This window comes from Chiloscyllium punctatum, chromosome 40 (assembly GCF_047496795.1).
Source record: "Chiloscyllium punctatum isolate Juve2018m chromosome 40, sChiPun1.3, whole genome shotgun sequence".
Classification (NCBI taxonomy): Eukaryota; Metazoa; Chordata; class Chondrichthyes; order Orectolobiformes; family Hemiscylliidae; genus Chiloscyllium; species Chiloscyllium punctatum.
The window spans coordinates 47023635-47047138 of NC_092778.1; the positions used below are offsets into that span (position 1 = coordinate 47023635).

Sequence of the window (23504 nt, forward strand, 5' to 3'; positions counted from 1 at the left end):
TTTGGCCACGGGTTGGTGGGGCTGTCCCAGAGATATTCGCTAAAGTGCTCTGCGAGAAGATGTAGAGGAAACCGCATTAGGAGCAACGGATACAATAAATGACGTGTGTGGAAGTGCAGGTGAAACTCTGATAGATGTGGAAGGCTCCTTTGGGGCCTTGGATGGAGGTAAGGGAGGAGGTGTGGGCACAGGTTTTGCAATTCCTGCGGTGGCAGGGGAAGGTGCCAGGAGGGAAGGGTGGCTTGTTAGGGGGCATGGACCCGACCAGGTAGTCACAGAGGGAACAGTCTTTGCGGAAAGTGGATAGGGGTAGTGAGGGAAATATATCCCTGGTGGTAGGATCTTTGTCGGCTACGTAGAACAGTCCACCTTCCAGAGTTACACCGTCACCACTCCCCACCTCTTCCTCCTCTACATTGACTACTGCATCGGCGCCACCTCATGCTCCCACAAGGAGGTCGAACAGTTCAACAACTTCACCAACATATTCCACCCCGACTTTAAATTCACCTGGACCATCTCTAAAACCTTCAACCCCTTCCTGGAGCTCTCCATCTCCATCCACGAGGACTGACTCAACACTGACATTTTTTTTTCTTTACAAACCCACCGACTCCCACAGCTACCTGGATTACATCTCCTCCTGCAAAAATGCTTTCTTGTATTTCCAATTCCTCCACCTTCGCTGTATATGCTCCCAGGAGGACCAGTTCCACCATAAAACACACCAGATGGCTTCCTTCTTTAATGACCAAAATTTCCCCTTCCACGTGGTTGAAGATGCCCTCCAACGCAATTCATCTACTTCCCGCGCCTTCGTCCTTGGACCCTCCAACTGTAACAAGGACAGAATCCCCCTGGTCCTCACCTTCCACCCCACCAACATAAATCGCGTCATCCGCCAACATTTCTGCCATCTACAAACTGATCCCACCACCAGGGATATATTTCCCTCCCCACCAGTATCTGCTTTCAGCAAAGACCGTTCCCTCTGCGACGATCTGGTCTGGTCCACACCCCCTAACAAGCCACCCTCCCCTCCTGGTACCTTCCCCTGCCACCGCAGAAATTGCAAAACCTGTGCCCACACCTCCCCTTTACTTCCGTCCTAGGCCCCAAAGGAGCCTTCCACATCCAGAGTTTCACCTGCACTTTCACATGTCACTTATTATATCCGTTGCTCCTGATGCTGTCTCCTCTACATTGGGGAGACTACACATCTTCTCGCAGAGTGCTTTAGAGAACATCTTCGGGACACCCACACCAAATCAACCCCACCACCCCATGGCCGAACATTTCAACTCCCCCTCCCCCTTCGTCGAGGACATGCAGGTCCTGGACCTCCCTCACCATCTGACGCCTGGAGGAAGAATGCCTTATCTCACACCTTGGGACCCTTCAAACCCAGGGCATTAATGTGGACTTCACCAGTTTCCTCATTTCCCCTCCCCCACCTACCCCAGTTCCAACCTTCCAACTCAGCACCACCCTCATGACCTGTCCCACCTGTCAATCTTCCTTCCCACCTATCAGCTCCACCCTCCTCTCTGACCTATCACCTTTACCTCCACCTCCATCCACCTATTGCATTCTCACCACCTTCTCCTCAGTCCCACTCCCCTCCCATTTATCTCTTCACCTGAGGCTCCCAGCCTCATGTTTGATGAAGGGCTCTGCTCCGAAATGTCAATTTTCCTCTCCTCGGATGCGGTCTGACCTGCTGTGCTTTTTCAGCAACACACAACTCAGGATTGTCTATTTCTACTTTAATACTTCTACCTGCAGATTTTACTCAGAACATTTTACAGCAAAGCCGTCCATAAAAAATGTAAAGCATACTTCACAATGCAAACATTTAATTGCACTTTAAAAGAGCACGAATGCACAATAAACTTTATCCTAAAACAATCCAGGGTATAAATATTGACTTGTTCTTTTTCACAAGCACTCCAGTTGAAATGGTGCAACACACTACCCTACTTTTCAATTTAAAAATCACACAACACCAGGTTATAGTCCAACAGGTTTAATTGGAAGCACACTAGCTTTCGGAGCATTGCTCCTTCATCAGGTGGTAAAAGGAGCGATGCTCCAAAAGCTAGTGTGCTTCCAATTAGACCTGTTGGACGATAACCTGGTCTTGTGTGATTTTTAACTTTGTACACCCCAGTCCAACACCGGCATCTCCAAATCACAACTACTTTTTTTAAAGTCATTCATCAACTTTTGTGAAGTTAATTAATAACTATGTTTTAGGTTTAGCATAAAGATTAGAAATAATGATTAAATAACCTATTTAAAATCTATTTCAGGAGTATTATTAAAAACACAGTGACACCATACCATCCTTGACTGACACCATAAAGCAGAAACTAACTGATCATTCATCATTTTTATTTGTTAGTCTACTAAAACTATTTGCAGGTTTGCCGGCAACAGTGCTTTAATTGTAAAATAAATTGATTATAAGTGAAACACCAAGATATTCTTGACACAAGATACTTTATGAACACAATTCATTTGTTTATATCCCTGTAAATCAAACTGATGTATAAAATGCCTTCATTGGTTCACATATACCTTACCTAGCTCTTTGGAAACTGGTGATTGAGAGCTCAATTCTGCCAATTTTGAAATGCCGTCAAAGTAGGTTTTTCCTGCAGCCACCATAGCTGTTAAAATAAAAAAATTATTTGTTTAGAAAACAATCTCAATTTTTTGTTCTAAAAGATATCAAGTTAACCAAAATAACAGAACTGAAGATGCTTGAGATCTGAAACAGAATCGGAAATTTTGCTGGTGAAATTCAGCAGGTCTGGCAGCATCAGTGAAAAGAAAGCAGAGTTAATATTATGAGTCCAGTGACACATCAGAGATAAAGAAGAGTCAACTCTACTTTCTTGCCATGGATACTGCCAGGTCTGAGTTTCGCCAGCAATTTCTGCTTTTGTTTCAGGTTGATCAAAACTGGAATTATATCAAGTAAAGACAACTATTCTATTCCGGTAATTCACTTTAGTCAAGTAATTGCATTTTCCCATTAGTGGCAAGGTAATATTATACAATTTAAAAACCAGCTCTTTCAACTCCTCCATATTCCAAGTTTAAGGTTGCAAGTAAATATGGCTATGAATGGTCAAAATGGATAATAAGACTAGCTTTTAAAAACCAGTTATGCACAGCAGTAGAAAAGCATACATTTGCATCTCAGAACAATACAGCACAAGAACAGGCCCTTCAGATCTCCAAGCCTGTATCAACACATTTTGCCCTTCCATATTGAAACTGTCTCTACCTTCAGGATCTGTATCCTTCTATTCCTTTCCTATTCACGTATTTGTCCAGGTGCTTCTTGAATGTTGTTGTGTCTGTTTCCACCATCTCCTCTGCCAACACGTTCTAGGCACTCACCATCCTGTGTATGAAGGCATGCTTTGCACATCTTTTAAACTTGCCCCCTCACACCTTGAACATATGTCCCCTAGTAATTGACCCCTCCATCCTGAGAAAATGTCTCCTACTTTCCATTCTATCCATGCCATTCACAATCTTATAAACTTCTATCCAGTCACCCCTCAACGTCCTGCATTTCAGTGAAAACATATCCAGTTTATCCAATCTTTCTTCAAAGCTAAAAATCCCCCATACCAGGCAACATCCTAGTAAACTTTTTCTGTACCCTCTCCAAAGCATCCACATCCTGTGGTGATCAGAACAGTACACAATACTCCACGTGGGATCTAACTAATGTTCTATAAAGCTGCAACATAACTTGTCTATCCTTATACTCAATCCCCTTCCAACACAGGCAAGCATGCTATAAGCCTTTTGTTTAAAACTACCTCCTCTACATTTGCTGCCACCTTCAGTGATCTGCAGACCTGCACATCCAGGTCCTTCTGCATATCAATACTCCTAATCATTCTGCCATTCACTGTATAATTTCCATCTGTACTTGACCTCCCAAAACGCATCTCATTTGTCCAGATTAAATGCCATCTGCCATTTTTCTGCCTATGCCTCCAACTGACCTACTTCCTGTTATATTCTGACAATCCTCCTCACTATCCACAACTCAATCAATATTTGCCTCATCCACAAACTCACTAATTAGACCAACTAGGTTTTCCTCCAAATCATGCACATAGACAACAAACAACAGAAGTCCCAGGATTGATCCCGGTGCAACACCACTAATCTCAACCCTCCATTCCAAAAAACATCCTTCTACCGCTACCCTCTTTCTCTGTATCCATCTTACCAGCTCAGCCAATATCATGTGACTTCACCTTCTTTCCAGTCTGCCATGAGGACTTTGTCAAAGGCTTTATTGAAGTGCAGTTACTTGGAGTGCAGTTACTAGCGGTGTTCCGCAAGGATCTGTTTTGGGACCATTGCTGTTTGTCATTTTTATAAATGACCTGGAGGAGGGGCTAGAAGGTTGGGTGAGCAAGTTTGCGGATGATACGAAAGTCAGTGGAGTTGTTGACAGTGAGGAAGGATGTGTCAGGTTACAGCAGGATATAGATAAGCTGCATAGCTGGGCAGAAAGGTGGCAAATGGAGTTCAATGTAGCTAAGTGTGAGGTGATTCACTTTGGTATGAGTAACAAAAAGATGGGGTACTGGGCTAATGGTCGGATACTTGGTAGTGTGGAAGAGCAGAGGGATCTTGGTGTCCATGTACACAGATCTCTGAAAGTTACCACCCAGGTAAATAGTGCAGTGAAGAAGGCATATGGCGTACTGGCTTTTTTTGGTAGAGGAATTGAGTTCCGGAGTCCTGAGGTCATGTTGCAATTGTAGAAGACTCTGGTGCGGCCGCATCTGGAGTATTGTGTGCAGTTTTGGTCGCCATATAATAGGAAGGATGTGGAGGCACTGGAGAAGAGACTTACCAGGATGTTGCCTGGTATGGTAGGAAGATCGTATGAGGAAAGGCTGAGGCATTTGGGGCTGTTTTCATTGGAGAAAAGAAGGTTTAGGGGTGACTTGATAGAGGTGTATAAGATGATTAGGGGTTTAGATAGGGTTGACCATGAGAACCTTTTTCCACGTATGGAGTCAGCTATTACGAGGGGGGCATAGCTTTAAATTAAGGGGTGGTAGGTATAGGACAGATGTTAGGGGTAGATTCTATACTCAGCGAGTTCAGAGTTCATGGAATGCCCTGCCAGTAGCAGTGGTGGACTCTCCCTCTTTATAGGCATTTAAACAGGCATTGGATAAGCATATGGAGGATAGTGGGCTAGTGTAGGTTAGGTGGGCTTGGATCAGCGCAACATCGAGGGCCAAAGGGCCTGTACTGCGCTGTATTTTTTTTCCTAAGTCCAAAGGCTTTGTCAAAGGCTTTATTAGAGACAACATCAACCACTTTTCCCTCAAATCATCTTCGTCATCTCAAAAAACTCATTCAAGTTAGTGAGGCATGACATTCCCCGCACAAAACCAGAATGTCTAAATGTTAATAAGTCCATTTGCTTCACTGGGTTTTGTGTACAGTGTTACAAATTTGAAAGTTGTATTCTTATGTGTTCTCCAGGCTATTCATTGTTATTTCACAATTTATCTTAGACAAACAAATATCAAATGAGAAAAGATTGGACCCTTCCATTTGACACCAAAAACAATTTCCACCCAAGATTATTTCAGGTCGTAATATGACAAGTGTACTAACATGGAAGCCTCCCAGGAGAAAAATAAATTTGTCTTTCTAATGCATATCAACCAGCCACATATTTCCAGTTTGCACCCTCAAAAGTGGCTATGTCTCTAGCTGCCAAGGCCTCCCGAATTCTGGAATTCACTCCCCCAAGTTCTCTACTCATCGTTCTTCCTTTAAAGCATTCTTTAAAAACCTATCATCTCCTTCCACCAAACTTTGGGTCATTGGTCTTAATATCTTTTGCGGCTTGCTACATTTTTGTTCAATAATGCCCCTGTGAAGTATTTTGAGATGTAAAGCGCAATGTAAATGTAAATAGTACTTTTTTGCATTTTCTTCTCTATGTTAATGCCTTTAATTTTTTAATAGTACTTTGTCAATTCAACAATCAGAGAAAAGGATTTTTGAGTAGATTAAAATCAGAAAAAAACAGTCCTAATGTAAAACAGAGAAAACAGCTACTACTGTATTTAAAACATAAAATTTTGGGTAGTATTTTAAAAAAAAACATGTGAAATATTACAATTATCACCCTTTCCAATCATACAAATTTATAGAGTAACACACCCATCAGATAATTGGGAAGTACTATAACACTGGAACAGAAACTGACAAATTCCTTTAATCAAGGCAAATCTCAGTTTCTCTGCAAGTCCATTTGGCAAAGTAGTTTCAACAATGTGTAAAGGAAGTGATATTTTTTCTGGGCTGGGTCTCCTTTTAAATGAGCTTATAAAAAGTTTAAACAAGAGAGTTTATCACTACATGGCGTAAACTAGAGCTTTTAAAATTGGACAGTTTCCCTGTGGACTAGTAATATTGTCAAAAAGCATTATGAAAAGAATTTAAAATTAAACTCTTCTAAAAATTCCAATCTTTAAAGTATGTCATTTTTTTTAAATTAACCCCAGTTTTCTAATTTTGTCCAATGAGAGTATTAAACCTATTTGGAATTTTTTTTTCCTTAGGTTTTACTGCAACTCAATTATAATTAGAAAGGGACCTCTCGAACATGAGCAAGATACACTCCTGAGAACAGATACAAAAATTAAAAGTTCTCCCTTGACAATAATCAGATGAGGCAGATTAGTTTATACGTATTTCAACCAAGAGATGTTAGTTTTTATTTCAAGCCCTACATGACCAATTTGATTCAAGAAATATATGAGCTAATGACAATGACTCTGAAACTGTAAGTCATAATGGTGGGAAGCTCATGTCTTCCTTAGGTAGCAGTGTACACCATCTTTTTGATGTTACAATCTTTTCTTGCACCTCTTGAAAGGAAGAGAGAAACAAGCAAGAAAATCAATTACTTGCACTTGTCTGAAAAAGAATCAGAACAAACACATACCCACAAACAAGCCACATTTACTTTTTAACATCATAACTTGTGATCTTTACACTTGGAGGTCGGTTCGAGAAACCAGTGTTTATCTCCTACGTAACATCAAATACTTTCAGATCTTGTGTCTCTAAGTCAGCACAATAGCCCAGTCTGAGAAATTGGATTATCAATTTCCATAATTTTCTGGGTGAAATTACACTGCTAATGTAATTACACTGCTTGTGTTGATGAGAAGTAGTCTCAGGTTTATTTATTTCATCACTAAACCTGTACTGTGCAATGTGGACATTAAAACCTGCCCAGGTTTTGAAGGAAAATCCAAAGGAGCCTTATTTTACCTTATTCTAGTATGAAGTTAGGCCCTAGCTCTAGATTCAAGCTGTGTAAGATTGATGCAAAGTAAAACCACCACAGTTGTAGTATAAATGTACATTGATAACTTTCTAATACAATACTAAAGTCCAGTCCTAGAATGAAAGCCACAATAATCAAAAAAGATTGATGTTTTTCATTCTGCCTACGAAAATGTAATACAACTTGTTCGGAAACAAGGTGGCATAATTTGACCAGCTTGCTTCTTAATAAAATGCTATAATTCTGTCAAATTTCATAATGTTAAATTTAATTCCAGATAGCTCACTGGGTTAAAATGAAGTTACACAACTTCATTTTACAAAGATTTGAGGGTAGCTACAAACAAGCTTACTCATACTGATCACCTACCAAAGCCCAGACTTCTCAAGCATATATTTGGTCATACAGAAAACTTACTCAGGCTTCAGAATGCCTTGTTTGGACTTTGTCTCTTCAGATTGGCTATATCAACACTTTTGGGGGAAAACTTTTTAAGAGGAAGGCCGCAAGATTGATCCCCAATTTGTAACATCTTTATGAACAGCAATTGAACAGGACTCCACATTCAGGTAGGTACATATTTAGCCTAAATTTAAAATTAAATCAGATTACTTCTCTAGGCCAAAGCATTGTGCAATAAAGTTCTTTGAAGCATACATAGTTTCAGTTGCAGTGTAGGTAATGCAGTTGCCAACATGTGCACAGCAAGCTTGCACAACAGCCAGTTAATCTTTTTTAGTGATGTTGGCTGCGGGTTAGATATTGACCAAAAGGGCAAGGATAATGCCCTCGCTCTTCCTCAATATTGCTTCATGGGATCTTATTGCTATCCGATAGCACAAATTAAGCTTCAGTTCAATGCTAGCTTTCAAATGAGACATCGCCAGCAGTGCTTCATTCCATGAGCATTATATTATCAGCCTAAACACTCATGCACAATCTCTATTGGACTTTTGTCTACCACTCAGTAGGTTGTAGGTTTGAGTGCTTTCCACTAAGCCACAGCAGATAGTTTGTTTCAATTGAATGAATTAGGAAGGTTAAGGCTTGACTCAAGGATAGATCATAGAAGGCATTTTCCACAGAATATTGGTCTTCTAAAACATATTGCCAGTTCATGCAGCAGAGGGACTGGATTGCCAAATTTCATCAAGAGAGAGCTGGATCTGGTCCTATCTGGGGCAGAAATTACCTTGTAAGAGAAGGTCAGTACTGATAACATTGTCATGCAAGACTAATCTCCTTTGACTAGTTCTGATAGTTTAAGAGGTGGGTAGCAGTCAAGAGGCAGGTTCAGATTGCATCTAGCCCACTGTCTTAATGATTTTCACCACCCCCAGGTAATGATTTTGGGTGGGATGAAAATGTATCAGAACGGACTAGCTAAGAATCACAACTTCATAGGACAGCCTGGGTGGACCGCAGTGTATTTTTCTACGAGTCAAGATTTGTATGTTTGTAAAACAAAACCAAATAGCTTCTATTACCTTGAATTGTTAAAAAGAAAATTTCTCAAAAAGCAAGAACATAAGTAAAACAAAAGATTTAAATGGGTAATATTTTCTAACTGACAATCTAAATAATATTATGGCATCATTTGAAAACAATTCAGATGGATAGACACAAAATAATGGACAGTGATGAATAAATTCAATACAAATATTGAAGCACTCCATGTGTACCAGCAACAAATTATTAAATAACAGATTTACACCAACAGCAAGAAGCATTTCTCTAACGTACGTTTCATTCAACACTAAACTACCTATATACATAAACTATATATTATCAGAAAGGTGAGCACAGGCAATCTGCAACAATAGTTACATTGATACTGGACTTGGTAAGGCAAATTACCAGAAAGATAACTTGCATTAGATAGGGATATGCAAATGATAAACATTGAAATTTAATAATTCCAAAATAAACTAATAATGACTTGCATTATAAACTAAATTAACTGAATATTTATGACAAGACAAATCCTTTTACCCACTTTCAAAATGCCAGGGTAACTCATAAACCAACTTGGAGCTGTTATAATTATGTTAATAATACTGATGTGCGACAATTGTCCATTGTTACCTCACAGGACTGACTCAATGCAAACTAATGTTGTTTTGTGTTCGAAACAGAATTCAGACGATCAAATACTACATATGTAAATGAGAAATTTTTGCACAAGTCCGAGTCTTGCCTAAATTCAAGTGATGAATATTTGCAGGATTTCAAATAGGTGCCCACTTTTAAAACAAAAACATTAATAGCTTTGAATAGATATTATCAGCAAAACAGAATATTCTAATGCCGACAAGAACCTCTTCTGGTGCCATTTCCCTTCCTGCACACCCCACATTTAAAACATCCTAAAATCAAACTGTCCCATCTTGGCTGAGGTCACTGGAGCACATACTAATGTGGCTTTCAGCCTCAAATAGGATGAAAGAATAACTTTTAGCATTTTATGTTTATTTTATTCCAAATCACTGCACTGATACCAAGTAATGCCATGCAAAATGTAGAATTACAAGTGTCATACGGATGGTGTAATATTGTTTTATATTCTTTATTTACCAAATTTATATGCAAACACAAAGCTTACATAAACATGTTCTGCAACAAGGCAAGTATCTTATTGCAATCGGACCAACAGGATGTGGGGACTCAAGCAATACAGCGCGTGACACCAGTGGGTACAATGTTCTAATTCAGAAGGGAAAGATGTAAAACATAGAACATTACAGCGCAGTAAAGGCCCTTCAGCCCTCAATGTTGCACCGACCTGTGAAATTAATCTGATGCCCATCGAACCTACACTGTTCCATTATTATCCATATGCCCATTTAAATGCCCTTAACATCAGCGAGTCTACTACTGTTACAGGCAGACTGTTCCACACCCCTACTGAGCAAAGAAACTACCTGGATATCTGTCCTAAATCTATCACCCCTCAATTTAAAGCTATGTCCCCTTGTGTTGGCCTTCAGAGGAAAATGGCTCTCGCTGTCCAATCTATCCAACCCTCTGATTATCTCTTGTCTCGATTAAGTCACCTCTCAACTTTCTTCTCTCAAACAAAAACAGTCTCAGTTCCCTCAGCATTTCCTCATAAGACCTTCTTTTCATACCAGGCAACATCCAGCAAATCTTCTCTGAACCCTTTCCACATCCTTCCTATGATGCAGTGACCAGAACTGCAAGCAACACTCTAGGTGCAACCTTACCAGTATCTCGTACAGTTGAAGCATGACCTCGTGGCTCTGAAACTCAATGCCCCTACCAATAAACGGCAACACACCATATGCCTTCTTAACAACCGTACCAACCTGGGTGGCAACTTTCAGGGGTTTATGCACCTGAATACAGATCGCTCTGTTCATCTACACTGCCAAGAATTTTACCATTCGCCCAGTATTCTGTATTCCTGTTTATTCTTCCGAAGTGAACTACCTCACACTTTTCCGCATTAAACTCCATTTGCCACTTCTCAGCCCAGGTCTGCACCTTAACTATATCCCTCTGTAACCCACAACATCTTTCGGGACTATCCACAACTCTATCTACCTTAGTATAATCCGCAAATTTACTAAACCATCCTTCTATGTTCAGCTCCAGATCATTTATAAAAGTGACAAAAAGCAGTAGCCCCAAAACAGATCCTTGCAGTATACTATTGGTAACTGAGCTCCAGGATGAACATTTCCCATCAACCACCACCCTGTCTTCTTTCAGCTAGCCAATTTCTGATCCAAATCACTAAATCACCTTCAATCCCAAAACTCCATATTTTGTACAAAAGCCTACCGTGTGGAACTTTATCAAACGTCTTACTGAAGTCCATATATATCACATCAACCACCTTACCTTCATCCACCTGTTTTGTCACCATCTCAAAGAACTCAACAAGGTTAGTGAGGCATGACCTACCATTCACCAAACTATGTTGACTATTCCTAATCAAACATTCCTTTCCAAATGATTATAAATCCTATCTCTGACAACCTTTTCCAAAATCTTATCTACAACTGAAGTGAGGCTCACTGGCCTATAATTATCAGGGTTGTTCCAACTCCCCTTCATAAACAAGGGGGCAACATTTGCTATCTTCCAGTCTTCTGGCACTATTCCTGTTGACAATGACGACAAAGATCAAAGCCAAAGGCTCTGCAATCTCACCCCAGCTCCCCAGAGAATCAGAGGATAAATCCCATCCGACCCTGGGGTTTTATCTATTTTCAGTCTTCCAAAACTGCTAAAACCTCCTCATTGTCAACCTCAACTCCATCTAATCTTGTAGCCTGGATCTCTGTATTCTCACTAACACTGTACTTTTCGTCAGTATTCACATTGGAAATGGGTTCATTAAGTGCTTCCATGATGCCCTCAGATTCCACCCACAACTTTCCATTATTATCTTTGATTGGCCCTAATCCTGCACTAGTCATTCTTTTGCTCCTGATATACCTATAGAAGGCCTTAGGGTTTTCCTTGATCCTATCTGCCAACAACTTCTCATGTCCCCTCCTGGCTCTTCTTAGCCCTCTCTTTAGATCTTTTCTGGCTAATTTATAACACTCAAGCCCCCTGAGCCTTCACACCTCATCCTCACACAAGCCACCTTCTTCCCCTTGACAAAAGCTTCAACCTCTTTAGTAAACCTTGGTTCCCTCTCTCGACAACAATCTCCCTTATAGGTATATACCTGCAGGAGCTGTTCCTTGAATAAGCTCCACATTTCAAGAATGTCTATCTCCTGCAGTTTCCTTCCCCATCCTAAATCTCACCTATTCGCACCATAATCGCCTTTCCCCCACTTATACCTTTTTCCCTGCGGTATATACCTATCCCTGCATATTGCTATTGTAAACATAACTGAATTATAGTCACTATCACCAAAGTGCTCACCTACCTCCAAATCTAATACCGGGTCGGGTTCATTCCCCAGTACCAAATCCAATACAACATCGCCCCTTGTTGGCCTGTCCATATACTGGGTCAGAAAGCCCTCCTGCACACATTGAACAAAAACTGACCCATCTAAACTACATGAACTCTAGTATTCCCAGTCAAAATTGGGAAAGTTAAAGTCCCCATAACAACTACCTATCGAGATCATCTTTGCTATCCTTTCCTCTTCATCCCTGGAATAATTCGGAGGCCTATAGAAAACCTATCCTAACCGGGTGACCTCTCCTTTCCTGTTTCTAACCTGAGCCCAAACTACCTCAGCAGATGAGTCCTCAAACGTTCTCTCAGCTACTGTTATACTACCCCTGATTAACAATGCCACACCCCCGCCTCTTCTACCATCTTCTCTGTTCTTGTTGAAACATCCAAATCCCAGAATTTGCAACAACCATTCCTGTCCTTCCTTTAGCCATGTCTCTGAAATGGCCACAACATCCAAATCCCAGGTACCAACCCATGCTGCAAGTTCATAGACCTTATTCCAGATGCTCCTGGCATTGAAGTACACACATTTCAAACAAACATCCTGATTGCCGGTGCCCTCTCGTGACCTTGTAAATCCATCCCGGACCGTACTACCCTCAACCTCCTGATTAATGGAACTACAATTCAGGTTCCCAACACCCTGCTGCATTAGTTTAAACTCCCCCGAACAGCATTAGCAATTTTCCCTCGTCAGGATATTGGTACCCCTCTGGTTCAGATGCCCAGAAAGAGCTCTAATTATCCAAGAATCTAAAACCCTCCCTTCTGCACCATCCCTGCAGCCATGTATTCAGCTCCACTCTCTCCTTGTTCCTTACATCACTAGTACGTGGCACAGGCAACAAACCAGAGATAACAACTCTGATTGTTCTAGTTTGAGCTTCCAACCTAGCTCCCTGAATTTCTGCCTTGTATCCCCACCTTTCTTCCTACCTATGTCATTGGTGCCTATGTGGACCAAGAATTGGGGCTGCTCCTGCTCCCCCTCAAAGATCCCAAAAACACGATCAGAGACATCACGAACCCTGGCACCTGGGAGGCAACAAACCAATCATGAGTCTCTCTCATTTCCACAAAACCTCCTATCTGTCCCCTAACTACAGAATCCCCAATGACTAAAGCTCTGCCCCTCTTCCCCTTCCTTTCTGAGCAGTAGGGACAAACTCTGCACCAGAGACCTGTGCCCCATTGCTTACCCCTCATAAGTCATCCCCCTCAACAGTAACCAAAACTGTATACTTATTGTTGAGGAGACCCACCACAGGAAATCCCTGCACTGCCTGCTGGTTCCCTTCCCACCCTGATGGTAACCCATCTACCTTCTTCTTGTGGCTGTGTAGTAACTACTTCCCTCTAACTCCTCTCAATAACCCCCTCCTGAATGATCCAGCTCCATCTGCAGTTCCCTAACACGGTTCTCAAGGAGCTGGAGTTGGGTGCACTTCCCATAAATGAAGTCAGCAGGGACACTAGAGGTGACCCTTACCTCCCACATACTGCAGGAGGAACATTCAACTGCCTTAACCTCCATTCCTGCTATTCTAAACTCCCAAATTGACTGCTGAAAAAAAAAGCAACACGAAAGAAGACACTTGTCATCTTACCAAGTGACGCACAAAACTTGTACTCAACTTACAAATCACAACTATAACAACACAGGAATTACATGTTAGTATTTTTAAAATTCTGATAAAATTACTAAATCATTTCAAAGGAGAGATCATACATCTACAAGGGTGGGCCCTGACATTAAATGAATACCGATGCTATTCATGCATACTGTTGTGATGAAGGTCTCTGATATATTACTATTTGAAAACACAAGTTCTAAAACAGACAAAACGACATATAGATTTACGTTTAATTTAGATTTCTACCATATTGATTAAATCAGGGAAGGACATAGTGTTTGTTTAATTTTTAAATTGTCAGTGATACACTGTTGTCTGGAATTTTTTTCAAAAGCCTTAAATTAATCTGGAAAGACCTTGAGGTGAATAGTTTAGTACTTTAAAATCCAGGATAAAAGAGACAAAGCAAAACTGGTCTTTGCCAAGAAACAATGTGTCCTATAACAGGGAGACAGAAACAAGTTTTCTTTCAGAAAGAGAGAGAACCAGCAATGCAGTTAAGCAGTCTCCAAAATAGTCAGGTCATGGAATAGGAAATCCCACTTTAATGACACTCAACAGACAAGCTCCAGAAACAGAAGGCTGTGGGAAGGGAGTTTAAGAAACCCATGTTAAGAAATAAGTGAACCACTGCAGTTTATTTCAGGGTCTCAGAAGAAACTTGAACAAAAAAAGGTCTTATCAAGAGAATTTAGGGATTTTGCAGCAAAAACAAAAAGTATAGCCATGCCCCAACCAAGGGATTTTAAAGTGCAAACAGAGTAACCCTCTAGTCAAGTTTGAGTGAGTATCTATAAGAGTGTTGTGGAGGGTATTTTCTGATATTTGTAATAAGACCTTTTTAAATAGTACTTAAATTGTGTAAGATAATGTATGTTTTTGCTTTCATGTAATTTGTTTTTATTGGCAGTCTTATGCATGTTCAGTTACTGACCAGCACTAAACAAACTGCAAGCAAAACTTATGGTCCATGAAGCTGGGTTTCATGCTGGCACTGAATTTGTCCAGTATTACTCTCAGCTAAGATTATAGTTTTAACATAGGACTAGGCCATTCATCTTTTGATATCAATATAATTATGGCTGATCATCCAACTCACTACCCTATTTCTGCTTTCTCTCCCTACCCTTTGATCCCTTTTGCCTTCAAGAACTGTAACTCCATGTTGAAAACATTCAACGTTTTGGCTCTTCACTGACCAGATTCACCATTCTCTGGTTGAAGAAATTTCTCACCTAATTCTTACATGGCCTACCCCAAATCCTTGGACTGTGACTCGTGGTTCTGGTCTCCTGGACCATCAGGAACATCCTCCCTGCATTTACCTTGTCTAGTCCTTATTGAATTTTAAATGTTTGAGAGATTCCTCTTCTCACTTTTCAAAACCCTAGTGAATATAGTTCTAACCAATACGGTTTCTTTAGGATTTTAGTTTCTATAGATTCCAGCAATCATCCTTCAGAAACATCCTTTCTCAGTTAAGACAAACAAAACTGCACATAATACTCCATTTATGATATCACCAAGGTACTGTATAATTGCAGCAAGACATTTCTGCTCCTGTGTTTGAAACATCTTGTTATGAAGGCCAACATACCACTTGTCACCTTCACTACCTGCTGCACCCGCATGCTCAATTTCAGCAACTGAACAGAACATATTGCCGGACTTTTGGATTAGCTTAAACCTATCCCCACACAATAAACACAAAGGATCAGCTTTTTGATTAAAATGCAAGAACTCAAAATAAGAAGCAGCCATACAGATTTTCAAGCCTAGTTGCTTTCAAACAATTGCATTGATAGTCTATCCTATCACTACACAAGACAAGATTGCACTGAAGTGGATGTCCTCTTTCCCCAGGATCAGCAATAGAGACCATGATACAGGACCATGCCAGTCTTGCTACCTGCTTCACTACAGTCCTAGCTGTCTGGAGGAATTTAAGACGGCGGTCATAATCTTCTCCACTCTCCTACCATAGGTTCCATCGTCATCTCTCAAATTAGACCACAAAACAGGAGATGTTGTAGATTATTCAACCCATTAAACCTGCTCTGCCATTACATGAGCTCAATTCAACTTTCCTGCCTTTTCCCTATAACCCTTAATTCTCTCCAATGGGAAAAAAACTCTCAACCTTGAATATACTTAATGACTCAGCTTCTTATTATCCCTTCTGGTCAAGAATTCCAGATTCATAATCCTTGGAGAGAAGAAGTTCCACTCTGTACTAACTGGGCAATCCCTTACTATGAGATTCTTCCTTTAATCTTGAACTCCACAAGGAGAAACAAAACAACTTCTCAGCATCCAGCTGGGCAAGTACCCGAATAATTGTGTACATTTCAATAAGGTTGCCTTGCATTCTTCTAAATTGCAATGAGTACAGCCTTGATTAACTCAACTTCTCCCCCATACCCAGGATTAACCGAGTGAACCTTCTCTGGACTCCTCCTTATGCCAATATATCTTTCATTAATTTAGGGGACTAAAACTGATCACAATATTCCAGGTGTGGTCTGACTAGTGCCTTGTATAGTTTTTAGCAAGACTTTCTTAATTTTATACTTAATTTTCTTTGAAATAAAATCCAACATTCCATTTGCCTTCTGTATTAACTGAATGCAATTTATGCACAAAGACTCAATCCTGTATGCTATAGCTTTCGGTCTCTTCCTATTTAAATAATATTAAACTCCTCTATTCCTGCCAAAATGCATTATCTCACATTTCCCTACATTTTATTTTATTTCATCTACCAAGTTTTTGCCCACTCATTAAATTGTGTATATCCCTCTTCAGACTGTCACCCTCACTTTCCATCTGTTTTTGTGTCATCTGCAAACTTGGCTATGGTAAATTGGCATTACTCATCCAAGTAATTAAAATAATTGTAAGTGATTGTCATGCCACACTGATCCTGTGGCACTCCACTAGTTATGAACTGCCATTCTGAAACTGTCCCCTTACCTTAGCTCTGTCTTCTACAAATAAAGTTGCCTCACATTCATTTAAATTTCAATAAGTACAGGCCCAATTCATTCAACTTCTTCCCCATACCCAGAATCAACTTAATGAACCTTCTCTGGACTGTTTCTGATGCCAGTTAGCCAATCTATCCCCAACATCATGGAACTTCATCTAATTAAGTAGTCTAACTTGTGGTACTTTATCAAACACTTTCTAGAAATCCAAACAACCGATACTAAGCTAACTGGCCTATAGTTATCTTTTATTTTTGTCTACTTCCCTTTTTGGATAAACGTGTTAGGCTGGCAACTTTACAAACCTGCAGCACTTTTCCAGAATCCTAGTACACTTGGAACAATACAACTAGTGAATCCAGTATTTCAGTAGCTCTTTCTTTTAAAATCCTCAGATGCATTCCATCAGATCCAGCAGACTGAGATCAATCTTTAGCTTCTTTAGTTTCCCAATACTTTTTCTCTAGTAATGGTGCAGTATTTATTTCCTATCCCCTTTTTGCCCCTTGATTACTTGTATTTTGGAATGACATTTGTTTATTCTACCAAGGAGACTGATGCATAATATTTATTCTACTCCACTGCTTTTCCTGCTTTTTCATTACTTCCCCAGCTTCATTCCTGAAGGGGTCTACATTCACACTGGCCTCTTCTTATTTTTACACATTTAAAAGAAGCTTTTGTTGTGTATCTGGATATCACTTGTAAGTTTACCCTCAAAAGTTCATTTTCTCCCTTTATTTTTTGCCAGACTTCTTGCACAATTCTGCCAATCCTATCACAGCCCATGTTGTTCAAACCCCTACAAGATTTCACCCTGCATTTGTTTGCCTTCCAAAGTGAATAACCTCAGATTTTGCCACATTGTGCGAAGAATTGGCAGCTAACTACATTCACTCAGCTCTCCAAATCCCCTTGAAGAGTTTTTACATCTACCTTAATTCCCACTCCCAACTATTTTTGTCATTTGTAAACTTAGGAATATTATGTTTAATTCCTGCACTCAAATCATTGATATAGCTATCCACTCCCCCAAACACTGATCATTCTAATCACAGCCCACTAACATGAAAAAGACTCAGTTATCCTACTGATTTTTTTGTCTGTAATCGATTCTTAATCCAGGCCTGTATATTTACGCCAATCAAATGTGCGCTACTGTTGTTTACTAATCTCTTACATGGGATCTTCATCAAAAGTTTTTGAAAATTTAATAATATGTCAGATCCACTGTTTCTCCCTTGTCTAATCTACTAATTATATCCTCAAAGAAAAACTAACAGGTTCATTCAACATTATTTCCCCTTCATAAATTTATGTAGACTCTGTCTAACCTTTCTATTATCTTCTAAGTGTTCTGTTAGCACCTTTTTTTAAAAAATAAGAATTGATTCAAACATTTAGTACAGGACTGTGGTTAGTCTAACAGTCTATACTCCCAGTTTTCTTTTTCTATCCATACCTAAATTGTGGAGTTACATTTGCCACTTTCCATGAACTATTTCAGAATGTATCAATATTCAATGTATTATCTCTAAAAGTCTTCTATTTCAACTCTTTAGATAATCGGGAACTGTCACTGCCTTTCAGTAATAGTAGCAGTTAATGAAGTAACTACTGAATTGCTCACCACTTAACTAGAGAGGTGTTGCGTGGATTGACCCATTTACCAATCAGTTATAATTTGTATGTGCAGTTTCAGCAGTGACACTTCCAATGCAAGGAAGAATCTGGCAAATTACTCAGCCACAAATCAACCTGGAAAGTAGCACATCAGGTTTTGACTAGAACTAGGGGAACTTAGAGCAAAACAAGAAGAGTCTCTTGTGATGCAGTGGTAATACCCCTGCCCTTGGACTGAAACATCTTGGCTCAAGTCCCACCTGCTCCAGAGATTGTAGTAACATCTCTGAACAAATAGATTAGAAAAATAGGTTTATAAGAGAAAAACAAGAACAGCTATGAGAGTTTTAAAAATGTATCACTGAAAAAATGAAAGACAAAGCTATAACTTAAGAGTGAGGAAGCAATGATGTTCAAGAGAGTTCAGTGATACAAAGACAGCAGAGTTAATAGACATTAAAACAAGACAACTAGTCAGGAGATATATGCTATTACTTAAAGCAGCCTATGTAGCTATTTGAGGCTTTTCAAATATCAAAAAGCCATCCTTTCCACCTGTAGAATATCAAGGAGCATTTCAGAATTTTTTATTAAAATGTAGAAATACATACCTGATCTTTGATTGTTACTTTGTTAAAAAAACAAAATGCTGTCTTGCAAATTATACTATTTCTGCTGATATTATCCTAGTTGTTCATGTCATCCAAGATGATTATGTTATTTTAAAAGTCAATCTTTCGCCTACTCACCAGTTTTGTTTCTTAGTTTTGCTTTTGTTCCCTCCCAGTTTATTTTTCCCAGGTTGGCAAACAATTTAGATAATTGCTCCACCATAAATCGTTAGTACATTTGATAAGTTTCTTGATTTTGTTTTTGTGTGAAGTCCTTCCTTACATTTTCACTATTGTTTTCTAGCTTGGAAAACACTTCAAGGATTCTGTACTTAAGGTACTTTGCCTTCTCATATCATTTTTTGATATAGTCATGGTGCCAAACAAAAAAACACCATGCTTAGGTTATAAATTTAATTAGGTTTTTAAGCAGGTTTTCTGGACCTCAATTTCTAGATTTGGTAAGCAAAGTTATTCTCAGCGTACTTTAATTTTAGCTACACTGGCAAGAAAGCCAGGGGGAAAATACGAAAAATTTAAATTTAGACTTTCACTGCACCGTTGAAAGGTGTGCCGTGGGAGACTTTTCACAAGATCAAAGGATTCATCATTTGAAAGCAATTTAGGAAGATCAACAGTAGTGTTATGTTAATTAGATGATGTACACACTGTACATTTAGAATTCTAATGAACATCTTTAAAACAATTGTATTATACAACATACAATCGCAATTATCCCATTCCTGCACAGTGATAAGTAGAATTATGACCACCTAACATTGTTGTTCCAAATTTGCCAGCAAGCTGTGGCAATACTAAATTTCGAGTCTTGGGTCAAACAACATGGAAATGTGGACCCTTTGTTCCAAATAGTCCACGTTGACCATTGATTTGCTGAAGAAAATTGACATGCTTGGTAAGGGAAAAGACAAACAATATTTTATATAAAAGCTCCCAACCCCAGGGCAGTACAAACAATTTACAGCCAGTCTATAATTTTTGAGATGCTGCCATAACTGGAAATCATGTAAGCAAATGCACATACACACTCTCCAAAAGTAGAGGTATAGATTTGGCACACACCCATTGTTCTCTTTACTCTTGTAATGGGATACGAGCACCATTGGCAAGGCCTACATTTGTCATCTACCAAATAACTTGCTAGGCATTACAGGCAGCAGTTCAGTCAACCACATTGGTGTGGGTTTGGAGTCAGACTGGGCAAGGTTGACAGATACCTTTCCCCAAGAGACGTCAGTGAACCAACCAGATTTTCTTTTTTAAAACAGCTGTCCTTGGTCACCACTTCTGAGACTAGCTTTTTTAATTACAGATTTTATTGTTTGAAGTTAAACTCAACCACCTGCCCTTGTGAAGATTATTCAAAATCTATCCTGCTTTTAGCATGGTGAATTTGGAAAGCAAAATTGTTTACTGTTTTATGGGTGACAGGCAGAACTACATTCCAAAAGCAATTGACTGGGTGACGTATGTTAAATTTAAAAGCAGGGTAGGTGGTCATACAGAAGCAGGGAGACTGTAAAATCATATAATCACCTTCCCTAGCTGTAAACAATATGGCAGGATAAAACACAGGTGCAAAAGTTATCCCTGCAAGAAAGCTGAATGTCAAATTCACAAGCAGAAAGGAACATTCCAAGTTATTTGTTGCAGAAAGATGCCAAAGGGTTATTCTTCCAATGACAGCACCAACAAGCTGTTGCTCAGGAACAGTCCACAAACCCAACAGATCCACTGGAATCTGCACAAATCTTGTACAGCTGAACAAAGTGAAATTATCCCTGGACTTTGAGAGGATAAGAGCTTAGGAAAAATGAATTCATTCAGTCTTCAGATACAAAAAAAAAGTGTATTTTTTGGGCAACTGTCTTAGGATGAAGAGTCTAAACTGCTAATACCCTTAATTACAAGGTTGAGAGGGTTTATTTCTACAGACTATCCTTCAGCACATCAACCCATCGAGACTGCATTGCCAAACTACTTACACTAGTCCCATTTCCCCATTTGAATGTCATGACACATCAAATATTCAGCCAAGTATTTTTTTTTAAAGACTGAGGTTACTTGCCTTAACTAGCCTCCCAGGCAGTTCATTTCACCACCCTCTAGGTGGTTAGAGTTTTCATTAAATCCCCTCTGAACCTCCTGCTTGAGACTTTTAAAAAAAGTGTGGCTCCTGATTTTCTTAACCCTTCAAGTAAGGGAAGCAGTGGTTTTCTGTCCACCCTCCATGCCGTTCAATCTTTTATACTTTACTGGATATTCCTCCCCTCCCAGTTGGTGTTCACGTATCCTGGTGGCTAGCTTTCTGCCTGTTTGTCCAATGTCATTTACAAAATACTGTGCAAGGACTATAACAAATGCTACATTGGACAAACAGGCAGAAAACTAGCCACCAGGATACGTGAACACCAACTAGCCACAAAAAGGCATGACCGTCTCTCACTAGTATCCTAACATACAGATGAGGAAGGACACCACTTCGACTGGGACAACACATCCATCCTATGATGAGCCAAGCAAAGACACGCATAAGAATTCCTAGAAGCATGGCATTCTAACCAGAACTCTGTCAACAAACAATTCGAGTTAGACCCCATCTAACATCACCTGAGTTAAGGGACAGGAAGTGACCACCACAGGAAATGATATCACCAATCCAAAGAAACCCAAACACAAATAGAAAGCAGGAATTATCAGCAGTGCTTCACCTGAGGCCCACTGAAGATGTTACCTAGTAGCGTGATGAAACATCTGGAAATGAACCTTCCAGCTCAGTGAGCAAACCTTTCAAAGTGATCCAATTTTTCTCCTTAAGTATTACTTAACAAGCTCTCCTAATTTATTTGCTTTTGTTTTCTTATTTAATCACATTTAGCTCTTAATTATAGACCTAGGTCCTGATCCTCTATATTCCAGACTAAAATAATGTTCAGAGAGGTAAAAACAATGACTGCAGATGCTGGAAAGCAACTACTGGATTAGTGGTGCTGGAAGAGCACAGCAGTTCAAGCAGCATCCAACGAGCAGTGAAATCGACGATTCGGGCAAAAGCCCTTCATCAGAAAATAATGTTAAACCTTGTTCATCTGTGGTCACTAGACCCAAGAGGCACAATAACTTCAAGTTCGTGTAGTTGTTCGAGATCACTTGAATACTATGTCAAAATTAGTACTCTCTCTTGTGGCTTCTCAAGTTTTACAAAAATAATGCTATCCAACTCAAAACAACTACAGCTTTTCCCAGTTTATGTTTAATTGACTGAAGTCTTCCATCAAAATATCTTCTGTTCTCATATATGATTATCTGTTCATAGGAAATTTTGCTCCTCCTTATGCAACATTTCCTCATTACTTTTTTTTGGCATTGATGTCTACCTGGAATGCTGCACTTGGTCTTTCAGATTCTGCCAAATTAAATTAACTGATAAAGGTGCACTCTCTCCATACATTTGAACATGATCATTTTGATCCAATGGATTTAGCCATGTTTCTGATATTTACACATAATGATGTGTAGCAGATGTACATACTGCTACAAACAGCCTCCATCAGTTCTTGTGTCTTAATTAGCAATACTTATAGCATTCCCGTTTGTACATTGTATTATGAAATTACCTTTCATGGCTCCTCATATTTGGCCAATCCTGGTGTTGGGTCTAAACCTCCCTTTTTGACTATCTGTATCTATATTATAATGTTGACTATTTTATTTCTTATTCTGTTTCATCTGGGATCCTGTTTCCTATCTCCTTTTGCTATCCCCACCCAGCTCTGACCTGTCAAAGTGAGCTTTATTTATTTAAAAAATAGGGTTTATCAACAGCTCTTGCAATTACTTTTGACCTCCCTCACCATTACTGTTCGATAAAGTAATTTAATTTGAAAGGATTCCAAGTTAATTATAAAGGAAACAATGTTGTTCTTAGTCACGTAGCTTAACTAATTTCTTTCATGAACTTTCCCAACTTCCTTGATACCAATGAATAATTTTGTTTCAGAGCCAATTCATAAATGTGGCTACGATTTCAACTTTACAGTCAATTCAGTTCCATACATATTATTTTACCTACTCAATTGTACTTACCTGCCAAAGCCAAAATACTTGATTTTGTAAAAGTCAGCTTGAAGATCTAATGCATCTTTCATAAAGATAGAATCAAAGATTAGGATCACCACAAATATTACTGGCAATATATTTACTTTGACACATCAATAGCTGTAAGTAGAGATCCTGGTTCACAAGTAAAGCACCTTTGTTTACGTGCTGCACTTTACAAAAGTGTTTGGATTGAATGACTGAAGATTTCAAG

The 23504-nt window shown here is 39.4% G+C and overlaps 1 protein-coding gene across 1 annotated transcript in view; it reads right to left on the reverse strand.

Annotated features, from left to right (window-relative positions):
- The window catches only part of baiap2l1a (BAR/IMD domain containing adaptor protein 2 like 1a), a 149636-nt gene that overhangs the window by 120880 nt on the left and 5252 nt on the right, over positions 1 to 23504 (reverse strand). Inside the window, exon 3 of the mRNA XM_072559825.1 lies at positions 2586 to 2672. Within this exon, the coding sequence (XP_072415926.1) occupies positions 2586 to 2672 (87 nt within the window). The remainder of the gene's footprint in view (positions 1 to 2585; positions 2673 to 23504) is intronic.